A 12705-nucleotide genomic window follows, 5' to 3' on the forward strand; every position below is an offset into this window, starting at 1 on the left:
GTCATGAAGCTCCAGTGTCCCCTAGTGGAGGAATGAGAAAACAGGATTTTGGCACTTACCAATAAATCCCTTCCTCGTTTCCACAGGGGACACTGGACGCCCGCCCAGTGATTATTACCTGCTTACCAGTCTCTTATTCTGCTTCAGTTCGGTTGCAGTTTGGTCTGTTCTAGTTGTGTGACTGTTATATTCCTGGAGCCTGTTGTGTTCCTGCAGTGAGTTGGTCTGTTTGGACTGACTGAGTTCCTGTTCTCCTTATCTGTCATTCTGTCTGTTCTCAGTCTCCTCTCGGGCTCAGTTCTTAAAACTGGGGCTGATGGGGCATAGAGGGGGAGAAGCCAATCACACTTTTAGATTCTTAAAGTGCCAGTCTCTACTCAACCCACTGTCATGAAGCTCCAGTGTCCCCTGTGGAATCGGAGAAAGGGATTTAACGGTAAGTACCAAAATCCTGTTTCCTGCTGGTTTTGGCTGTCGATTTACTAAATTAAAGAGTATAAGATAAAGATATTTTATAACTATTTTAACGGAAAATACAGAATGCGACAATACCTCATCTTAGCTCATTAAGTGGCACATTTACCACAGCCTTTTTCTAATTCTAAGTAGGTTAACTATAAGCTATAGTATAATGAGGAAAGGAAGCCGCTTTTGGAGATAAACGCAAATGAAAGTCAGTGTATTTTTACAATAATTGATCTATCTAAATAACTTAAAATGTAGGTTTCTGTTTTGGGTGAAATACAAGAATCCCTTCCCAATAATCTATTTTCTGTGGTTTAGCTGTCATAATATTTAAGTGGTAGACTGACATCTTGGCAACACACTGTTGCCGACTCTTCACTGCCGCTCGCTCCAGCCGGCACTGTGTTCTATATAAACAATAAGCTGCTTGTCTGAATAAAGACTGTGTCAGGTCAGCAGGAGTGAGAAGAGCCCCCTATTGTCTGCAACACTCCATGCTCCTACCACTCTTTTTCATACAGGTAGCACATTGCTGACAACATGCCAGCGACAGCAAGCACATTACAGCAGGGCAGTGCCAGGCAAGGTGGGACCCGCTGAACTCATGAACACCGCTCCCCAGGTAAGTAAAGTTTTGGGATGATGTATGACTTCTGATATTCCACCCAAATCAGAAATTTCAGCTGTAGCTTTCATTGCTCTATAGCTATAAAACGTTTAGCATGTGACACCAGGTGTCTGGGCATGAGTTGTGTGCGTCAGTGAGACCTAGAGACGAATCTCTGTTTTTATCTACCTTTGTTCTGTTTGCACATTGTCACGTTGCCCTCTTTGGAAAGTTTTGTATCTAAAGTAAATATGCATTTAAAAAAATAATGAAATTGATTGAAACATTTAATGTGCAGTCTGTCCAATAAGTTGCCATATTAAAAAAGTAAAAATATTTTTTTTTACATCTGGAGATATGTCTTCATTAGTTGTTATCATAGGAGGTGGTACATCCCATATTATTTTACCATACTTCAAAGCAGGCACCAAAAGTAAAAAGTATTTCCATAATCCACTTTATTACTGTCTCCTGGCAATGTTTTAGTTTATATCCTTTTATTTGTGAACTAAAACACCGGAGAAATATTGTGTAATAATCAAGAACAGATGTAAAACCTTATGAAGAAATAGCAAAAAGGGATTAAAATAGTTTTACCATGATACTTATACGTATGGGCTTATTTTTGTTATGTCCTTTTTTCCTATTCTTTATATATATTTATTGGAAATTTATACAGGAGATGATGTTTGGCCTTCATATTCTTCCATGCTGGCTAAAACAACCCATACACAATGTTGAATACTTCAGTTATTAATCGGCAAAGGAATTGATATTCTTTTGCCTGATAATATGGTAGCTATACATTAATAATAAGCATTTGTTATGGTTTTTATTGATCCAAGGAGTTCTAGTATTTGGTACTCATCCGCTTCCATCAACTAAACTGTTCAACCAAATAAAACAAAAAAGTTTTAGGAGAGATTAATACATTTTAATATAGAAATGAAGAATGAATAACAGCAGCATAGTTGTTTGTTCTTGTGTTTGCCTCTTGGTGAGTATGTTCTCAAGGATGTGGCCAGAGACTGTCAGCAAGTATAACTGCCATTCTATGCTTTGCTATTTCAGCTTTTTATCCTTTAGTGAGCATTGTTTAGCTAGTGTTTGAAAACTTTATATATGTAACTGAAATAATTTAAGTATTCCTACTTTTGCCTTGATTACAGCGAACTTCTGGAGAAACTGTGTCTGTCACTATATGATGTCTTGCGGCCGTTAATCATTCACGTTATTCATTTAGAAACATTGTCCGAACTTTGCGGCATACTGAAAATTGAGATGCTTGACGATCATGTGCAAAATAATGGTAATTTCCTCTGTGTATTGCTAGATTTATGTGTTGTCACTAACTTAATGGTTTCACTGAAAGAGTTATTTACACACATTAAATAGTGCTGTTTATTAGCTAAAAGTAATGCTAATATAATACCTTTTTATAAAACACTACTAGTAACAGACTCTAATGCAGTACTTTCTATCCTTATAGAACGGCTTTTTATAGTTAGAATTGAGAACTGTGGGATGTACATTAGATTTTGTTACTTATGAGTTCACATTGACATTGTAAAGTAATGTTAGAATGTAACATACAGATGTTTTATAAATCATTCTATCCTTTGGTGCCTCTTTGCTGCCTATTTGTGTTGCTTGTTATGTAAAGATCTATGTGGATGTGTGGGCACTCTTACACTGGAACCTGAAGAGAGCGAGGGATGGGAGCAATGCTCACAATAGAGATCTGTGCTCCACATGTGAGGCTGCTGGGTCATAAACAAAAAGGAAATATGGTACTGTGGGTCGCCTGACATTTTGATGTTGGCAGGTCTTTCTTATAGCAATTACTTATACCATCATCTCCTCCCCACTGCCAACAACACCACCAAACCTTTGGGTTCAGCCACCCCGCTGCTTAATTGGGTACTATGACTTATGCTGCAGCAATGTTTATATACCTTGTCCATGTTCTTCACTGTAAGCCACTCTTTTCTTGTTTGGTTCATACTGTTTCTGTACTTTGTAAGTCGCTGTGGACCCCTTGTAGTGCCATATAAATAAAGGATAATGATAAATATCTTTATTTCCGATGTGAATGATACCTGTTGGATTTTCTGAGAGAACAGATGATAAAAACCCCTGCAATCTAGACTGCATCACATAGATTTAAAATGATTTGCAATTGTATCCCATTCAAAAAAATTAGATGAATGTAAATCTCCAAAGCTGCATGTTAATGCTTTCTCTTTATGTAATATGCAATTAGTTGATCATCTTGGTGCCTTTGCTGCTGTGGTGCAACAGATGCTGGAAGATGTACAAGAGAGGCTTGTCTACCGAACGCACATATATATCCAGACGGATATACTGGGATATAAACCTGCCCCAGGAGATCTGGCTTATCCTGACAAGCTGGAGATGATGGAGGTATGATCCACCTTTATCTGTAGCCTGTGTGACATGTTGCATAGTACACTACAGATCAGACAGGGTTCACTTCATTTTGAGTGAGGACATTTTGCCACAGGTACATACATCCTAAAGAAGCTGAAGAAATCACAAAGAAATATATGTTTAATTTACTTGCCGGCCCCCTCTTTGCTGTACCCTGTCGCTTCTTCCCGTCTATCCTCCCAAGCTCCCATGCTGACCCCAAAAGCCGAACTTTCTCTCCTAAGTCTGTCCCTTTTTTACTCACAGTGAGGGTCATTGGGTTCTCAGGCTTCCTCTGCGCGTGCATTAAGGAGACTGGACAGACATTCTACAATTACAATTTAGATATACATATATACAATATACATACACCTATGAGCCAAAATGTTATGACCACTTCTGTATAAAGTGAATTAAGTTAACTACTTCATAAAAGCAGCACACGTCAAGGTCGTGTATATATATGAGATAAGTTGATATTCGGTACTTTGTAGTCAATATGTTAAATTAAAGATATGGGAAGGTGTAGAAACCTGAGTGAATTTGATAAAGCCAAATCGTTATGGCCAGACAACTGGGTCAGAGGATTTCTGAAAAAGAAAAGCTTGTGCTCAAGGTCAGTCGTGGTGAGTATCTACAGAAAAAAGGAAGCAATACACAAGCGCTGTCTACACAAAAACTTAGGGAGAACAGTGGTACTTTAGGCCACTATTCATATAATGAACCAATCTCCAGATGGTGTTCTCCAAGGGCTTCCAATTCTCTACCAGGATCAAAGCTTGAGGACACAAATCTGGGTAGAACTCACCAAATAAAACCATACCAGTCCTTGAAAGGTTTGTTTTATTCTCTCGTCTTAATTTCTTATATAGACTTTCCTCATAAACGTGAAACATATGGACTGAGACTCACCTCTAAGCCCCTTGTCACATGCACATAAAGGTATCTTTATGACAGGCAGGTATTCAATATATTTCCCCTCCGTTTAAAAGAAGAGAAGGGCTTCTCCAATAAAAAAATTTATTTAATGCATAAAAATTGAGAAAATATTTTTAAAAAAGCAAATACTAAACAGATCAGTAAGGCTATTTAGGGCATAGCGATCTCCTTACGTGAACCTGGGAGGTAAGGTGATCTAAGCTAGATGGGAAAAATAGCCAGATGAAATCCACACTCCTTTGTTTAGGCATAAAAGTCCACCACCATCTATGCGTTTCAGACCACACGGTCCTTCCTCAGGATGTGGTTAGGACTCAACAGGAAATGCTATTTATTCCATAACCTCTATTCAAATAATCATTCTAAAATCTTATTTTAACCCCTTCAAAAACAGTCCCATTATGTCCATACCCCCTTAGTTGAATATATCAATATTCATCCTATATTCATGACATTTTAAACAACATAAAAAAATATATAAAACACTTAATTATCCCAACACCGTATCACGTTCCCTGTAATATCCTGGAGCAAAGAATACCTCCTCCGGAAGTCATTCACTCCAATAAAACACATGACCCTCTAAGTGATCCCCTGTTTTAAAAAAAAAAAATAACAAATGTCCACAAAGTCCGGTAATGATATTGATAGATGCTGTCTCTATTCAATGTTCGGACAGTCCCGTGCATAAATGATCCGTCCATGCAGGAGCTAGAGTGACTACATCCTATTTCCGGCTTCCGCTCATCGAAACCGGAAGTCGCGGGTAAGTGGAACGCACTGGACGGAGAAGTGGGAGAGTGGAATGCAAGCTCTGGAAATGATTATCATCTTATATAGACAACATCGGGAAACCATAAGGGGTTTAGCTTCATACTCATAGGTATACAACATAAAAAGAGAAAAAAACATATTAACATCCTTTTTAAACTTATTTTTTTGGGAGTAGAATACAGAGCTTACTACATTCTTCCCAAATATGCTACATTTTCTTAAATACTCATAATTTCTACTCCATCAAGAACCACTTCACTTCTAAGTCTGCATTCAAAGCCCTAGGGGACAATGTTTTTAATTTATAGATGTTCTTCATTTCTGCTTTCGCCAGTCTCACATTCCTATTATCCACACGCCAATTAGGATGTATAACCTGTATTCCACAGAAAGCAGATAAATGAGAAATGTCACATGAATGTTTCTCTTTGAAATGTAAAGCTTGTGCTCAAGGTCAGTCGTGGTGAGTATCTACTGACAGTGGTCCGAGGAGGGTAAAATCAAGAACTGCCGACAAGATGTTTAGTGGCAAAGACTCATCAAAGTGAAAGATAAACTAAGGCTATCCCGTCTGGTACAATTAAACAGAAGGGCTGGTTTTAATGATGGTGACTGGAGTAATGCGTCATGACACACAGTGCATTAAATCCTGCTTTGTAGTTATAGGCCAGTAGAGTGATCCCTGTCTAGCGTCGAAATGGGCACGTGAGCGTCAAAACTGAACCTAGCAATGTTCTGCTGGGAAACCCGGCCTTGGGATGCTCATTCAGTTAAATCCTATCTTGGCAACGATATTCTCCGATGGAAGTGGCCACTTTCAGCAGGATAATGTGCCTTTCCACACTGCATGGATTGTTTAAGCATGGTTTGGGGAACATGAAGAGTTCAAGGTGTTGCCCTGGCTTCTAAATTCAACAGATCTCAGTCCAATCAAGCCTTTGGTATGTGGCAAGTCAGATATTACAGGAGTTAAAGGTCATATCCTGGTACCAAATACCACAGGACAACTTCAGAAGTCTTGTAGAGTCCATGCCTCAGGGCCACATGAATTTGCAGCATATTTGGCATGTGGTCACAATGTTTTGGCTCACCTGTGTCGTTAGTCTCTCCCTCCCTCCCTCCCTCCCTCCCTCCCTCCCTCTCCTGCCCCTCAATATATCTTAAAACTCCCTCCTTCTGTTTCCTGCCCCCCAATATATATTACAATATAATTTCACTTTCAGGGAATTGGAACACACAACTGGCCAGTATAGTCAGAAATCAATTAATCAACATTAGTTTTGTGACTGTGGACCTAGGTTTTTGGGTTGGATGATAAGACGTTAATTTCACTGTTAACAGACCACCTGCTTTTAGATGATTAATATTCATTCATGTCTTCTGTGAATACTTAGTGGTAATGAGCACATTAATAATTGTCAGGCTTGAAAAAGTCCTAGAGACATTGCTGTAGACTATGATGCATAGCTGGTACTTTTTTTTTATATATATATATATATATAATGGGGGCACACCTAGAGGATAGACAGTTGTTTTCCTTTTCATTGAAGTAGCACTATATATTGGGTTGCCATTTACTAACATTACACATGTAAATCTATTTAGGTAATATAAGTGGCACTGCATATTATCCTCCAAAATATCCAGTAGTAAATCTAATGTCTATGCAGTCATTATAATGTGCTTGGTATGCTTTTATAAGGACAGCACTGTTTGAAGTTGTAAAATGTGCCTTGTGTGCACAGGAAATTGCACAGAGCCTGAAGGAGGAGCAGAAGAGGTTGCAATCTTCAGAAGCTTCTTTTTCTGACGTCCACCTAGAGGATCCAGACTCCAATAATCTTATTAAAAGTGGTAAGTTGTTTAATTTGGCTCAATTTAACGATTTTCTTTGATTTCAGGAAATCTTACAGAAATCAGTAGCTCCGCACGAAGCTCCAGGACTTTTAATTGATTTTAAGAAAGTATATAAGTAATAGTAGTGCAATAGTCATTGCTTATGACATGAAGTAACGTATATTCCACTGCAACCAAACCCGGCCTCTGGTGGCATGTTGTTAGCTATGACATCATGCTTTGCTTCACTTTATTCAGTGCTGACTTCACAGCAAAGTTCATTTTTCTCTGTATAAGAGCCCTTCAGTTTATATGGTTTACAAAGTATATTTTCTTTAGAATAAGGCCACTGTAAAGATACTGTATCCAAAGGGTTAATTCCCATCCCTGTTTAGAAGGTATAGTCTTTCAATACATGATTGCATTTAGTTTTACAGACACATGCTGGGAGCATTGCATTATTTTCATTTGTTATGTTGTTAAGAATATTTTCTTTGCCAGTATGAAGCCATCAATACCACTAATGAAAAGGCGTAGATGGGGGGATATTTCTGAGTAGTCTCCGTCTCCTCCTGAAGAGGATGGAAAATGCTTCACAAAGGGCATTTAACATTATCTACGGAACATAACTGTAGTGGAGTCCTGTTTTGATGTGATATTTCCATGGTAACGGCATTTGGATTGTTCCCTCAGAATAGCTCAAGTGTAAATTGCTGTTTGTGGTTATGAAGAAATTAAGCTTCAAAAAACATCTAAAGCGCACCATGCTACACAAGGATTGTGTGCAACTTTTATGGAATACAAAGAAAATATATATACACGTGTGTAATGCTGCACACACACGGTCAGATTTAGTTTCAGATTTGAACAATAACGATTGTAAATATCATTCATATCTTTGACATGTAGGGCATGCATCGATGAATGATGCATGTCAGATAACGATCTCTGACATCGACTGTGTTTGCAGTCAGATTTGGACGATTTCATTCATTTTAATACTGTCAGAAATCGTACATCGTATCGTTGGTCAAATCGTTCATCGTTGATCTAGCAAGTCTGACCGTGTGTATGCACCATAAGCCTTACAAGACTGAAAACGCACGCTGCAATTTTGGCAGAGATGATCTGCAATTGGCCTAGTTCTCAAACCATGTGGGGCCTTAAAGTGAGCCTGATGGAAATGAACATGCTGGTAAATTTAGTTGGAAGGTGACTGCTTTCAGCCAAGTGTGCAGCCAACTTTAAATCAGAAACATGACAATTTTACTAATTTCTTAGGGTTAGGCACCGCCCCGGGAGTTTTACTGTTTGGCACTACCAATGGAGGGTTAGGAGGGGGAGAGGGGAGGGTTAAGGTACTTACCGTCTTTCGTCGGGATCTCCTCCTGTCGGGCTTCCGCGGTCAGGATTTGCTAAACAGCCGCCGGTATTTGAATCCAATTCCATAAAAATAATAGAAAACACTGATATAGCTGAACATTTTGTTTATCTGGAGCAGCTTTGTAAGATCATATATTTAAAAGGCAATGAAAAATTACACCTTCATGTAGTGATCACGTAAGGCGTTTTGAAGACGCATGCATGTTACTAGAATAATTGTTTAAATATTGAGAACTAATAAACAATGACTACATAATCATTATCTAAAGTGTCATTAAAATAAACATGTAATTAGTTTTGTTCGAGGAGGTCTCATGATCAAGGATATGAAGTCACATGAGAATGACTTTTGTTGGGGGGGAAAAAAAAAAAGAGAGACCTAAATAATATCCAAATGGGTTAAAAACAATTTTAAAATGGTATAGAGAGCATAATATACAAAGGAAAAACTTCTAGGTAGGGTTTTCCGTGTAACAGAATACACACTTAGATATATGAATAATAAGGAACATAAGAGGAACTTTTAATCATACTGACGGGTCAAAGTGGTGCCAGAAGTAATCCAGTTGCTTGTCCCGCATGCAGGATGGTTCTTGGCCAAAGTGGACACTAATCGTATCGCTAAATAGTAGTATACAGTTCATCTAGAATAGATTACACAATAGCTTTTTATGAAGGTTCAAGCACAGACATGGATGCCTCTGTTATTTCGTATGGTTTAGTCAGTAAACTATTTCTGTATGCCACAGGTTCTCAAACTCGGACCTCAGGACCCCAAACAGTGCATGTTTTCCAGGTCTCCTCACAGAATCACAAGTGAAATAATTAGCTCCACCTGTGGATCTTTTAAAATGTGTCAGTGAGTAATGAATGCTGGGTGTCCTGGAAAACGTGACCTGTGTGGTGTCTTGAGGGCCGAGTTTGAGAACCCTGCTGTATGCTATTTCATTGATAAAAAAAAAATGTAAACCATTTATTCCAAAGGTCTGCGGCACCAATCTTTACCACAAATGTTTTCTAGCTACCTTGGGAGATTTTGGACACATAATCTATTCCTCCTTGAGTTACAGCATGTTACCCATTTCTATTCTGAAAGAGTACCTCAGCCCCCCTCTCTTCCCCAACCCCCCCTTTCTACATTGGATCTTAACATTTCTAATACAGAATTTGGGTATTATATTGAAAATGTCATTGTGCAAATAGGTCATCTTTGCAACCTAATTTGCTAAAAAACAAATGAATTTGCATTGTAAGACAAGCCCAATCAGGGGAGGTTAGGAATTTAAAGTGACCCTGGAAAAAAAACCTCAGAGCCCTATGTGTGCACGCCTAAGACGCGTGTCCGACAAATGGGGTGTGGCTTAATGTGAAATGCCATGTCCGCAAGCCAATCCCACCCCCCCCCCACCCATTTTAGTCATGCTGGGAGCATGTCCATCGCTCCGGGAGTTGACAGCAATACCCACAGTCCCTAATAAGCACAGCGAGCATGGGTATTTTCTTACCTATATGATTTCTCTGCAACAAGGGAACCTCTGAAGAAATCGACCCTCCCTGGAGAGGCAGTATCTTCAGTCGGTATTTACTACTCATGCAGGAGATCACATGGTCTGGTTAATCAATAACCTATCTACTATTAATTTGTGTGCAGATATTTATTGTTCTCAAAATTCTCATGATCTGGAAGCCGTCTTTTTTTAAAAGTAATAAAGCCAATGTCATTCATCATGCAACATAGGTTCAACCAGATAGTAAGAGAAGTGTTGGGGCAGGACAGAATGTGAGTTTCCCATATCAAACAATTTTATGTTAAAATTGTATCATTTGAGCTCATTTGTACCATTTGCATCAGTAATATGGTTTTGTTAGAATTGTTCCTTACTGAAGACTACTGTCCCCCAATCTTTTCTTCGAATAGTACCAGCGTTCCTACCTTCCTCTGTGGGTGACTCCAGCACCATCGCCTTGGGTGTCCCCAATGCCATCATCCTGCATGTTCCCAGTGCCATTATCCTGGGTCTCCCCAGCACCATTTTCCTGCCCTTAGCACAGAATAGCTCCCCTCCCCACAGACAGATCATCATCTCCCCTCAGACAGATCATCTCCCCTTAGCACAGTATACCCCCCAGACAGATCATCATCTCCCATTAGCACAGACAGATCATCTCCTCCCCTCAGCACAGAATTACCCCTCCCCACAGAAAGACCGTGACCCCTAGTACAACAGATCCCCCTTCCCCCTCAGACAGATAATCATCTCCCCTCAGCAAAAAAATAACTCCCTCCCCACAGACAGATCATCTCCCCTTATTACAGAATAGCCCCCCTCAGATCATCATTAATTTTCCACCCCCACCCCAGGCATTCCCCCCTGAGACAGATTTCTTCATGATTCCATATCCCTATCACTCAAAAAAAAAAAAAAAAAGGACCTGACTCCTACAGGTGCTGATGGAAGTCTCCCAGGCAGACAGTCAGCCCAGCCCCGTTTGTCTCCACTGCACTGCGGCTTCCCTGGGGATTCTTATGATTTTTAACTGAAACCAAGTCTGCCTGAGTTTCCCAGGCAGCCAGTCCCGATTGTCTCCTCTCCACTCTGCCCCCTCCCCAGACTGTGAAGTTAAACCTTAACTTCACACTTCACAGCCTCGGGAGGGGACAGAGTGGAGAGGATACAATCGGGCTGGTTGTTTAGGACGACCCGATAACTTCCCCTCCCGCCGCCCACAAACCTGCGCCTCAGTGAGCACTCTTCTTCCAAGGTGCTGGCACGCAGAATCGGACATAGCTTCCTTCTGTAAAGTGACAAAGCTTCTTCTCGTGATAGAGGTGGGCAGCGGGCAACTGACCGCTCTAGCTGTGAGGCAACCGGGCTGCCTGTCATGCTTAAAAAAAAAAAAAAAAATGACAGCCGGGTGACGCGATTCTGGGGCGGGGCCACAATTGAGAAACTGCTCCACAGACCAATTGGCCCACTGTGATTTGCCCCGCTAAAGGAAATGGCCAATCCGCCCCTGAGCCCTATGTTTTTTATATCCATTTTCAGTGTACTTCATTGAAGCTTAAATCGCATTGCATTTTGGTGTTGAGGGTAAAATTGTAAAGCCGTATGCATATTACAGACTAAAAAGTTATTTTTTTCAATAACCAATAGAATTGTTTTCTGCTTTTCATTATAGGGTCATCGGAATCGTTATCCTTAAGGCCACAGAGTACGGTTTCTCCTGCAGATCTGCACGGCATGTGGTACCCTACTGTTAGGAGGACCCTGGTGTGTCTCTCCAAGCTGTACAGATGTATTGATGTAAGTTGGACTATCACTGATCTTGAGAACAATGTGGTAGACTTGTAACCCCATTACAGCAGGCATATGTCCTGAAATTTGCTTGTTAGTGTTTCAAAGTATAATTTTAGCACTGAACTGAAAGTTGAGGTTGAAGTTTTTATTTTATTCTTCTACAAAGATCTGAACAGATACCCTAAGAAAATAAAAGCAGGTTAAGATACGGAACTCATTACAAGTGTAGGCGTAACCAGACATTCCTGCATGTGAGATTAGATATCTTCTGGGCCAGTATGATGCCATATACTAGCAGTGACGCCATTAAATTACTGCTTTGCATACATTGGCTCTCAATGATCACATGAGAACAGTCTCAAAGGAACTTCTGAACTCTTCAACAACTAGTATAAATAATGGCTAAGGCATTTAGGAGACAGGGGGAGACAGATGGGAAGGGTGCACAGTTTTCTACATGATTTTTTTTATTCGGGAATGGTGCTTATTAACCCCAAAGTTACCAGGCAGTAAGCACTCGCACACAGCCAGCTTGTACATCTAGTTCAGGCGGATCTAACAGTGCCGACCGCTCTTTCCAGTCCACTTACTGCTGTCAGTGGCTGCATTCTCTGAAAGGTGCAAGTTTTGGGAAGTGGAGAAGTTCCTATCAGAGGTTATACATGGTTGTTTAATTCCAGTTTAAATTAGTTGTAAGTTATGAATGAATTTTTTTTGTTTAATCCAAAACCTAAAGTTTTATTAAATCTTTTCAGTTTTAGAAACATGGTAGCAGATACTAACATGACCCTTCTCTGTAAACTGAATTTAAAGATGTATTTATTTGTCTCTCATATAGTTAATATTTACAAATAACAAGATTTCTTCTTCAGGGACCATAGGGCTCCGCAGGGAGTCCTTGGGGGGTGTTTGAGGAAAGTTTTCTGCTCCCAGGATGCATTGGTCCATCCCTTTATACTCTGCCCCCGAGCC

At 40.0% G+C, this 12705-nt stretch overlaps 1 protein-coding gene across 2 annotated transcripts in view; it reads left to right on the top strand.

The window, feature by feature from the left end:
* Window positions 1-12705, top strand: part of COG3 (component of oligomeric golgi complex 3) — an 83909-nt gene that overhangs the window by 36025 nt on the left and 35179 nt on the right. For both annotated transcript variants that reach the window (XM_088442827.1, XM_088442837.1), the window contains exons 12-15: window positions 2242-2381; window positions 3336-3496; window positions 6961-7069; window positions 11615-11739. In XM_088442827.1, coding sequence (XP_088298953.1) covers window positions 2242-2381; window positions 3336-3496; window positions 6961-7069; window positions 11615-11739 — 535 coding nt within the window. The remainder of the gene's footprint in view (window positions 1-2241; window positions 2382-3335; window positions 3497-6960; window positions 7070-11614; window positions 11740-12705) is intronic.

This window comes from Taudactylus pleione, unplaced genomic scaffold (genome assembly GCF_031769625.1).
Source record: "Taudactylus pleione unplaced genomic scaffold, aTauple2 ptg000005l, whole genome shotgun sequence".
NCBI classification, from domain to species: Eukaryota; Metazoa; Chordata; class Amphibia; order Anura; family Myobatrachidae; genus Taudactylus; species Taudactylus pleione.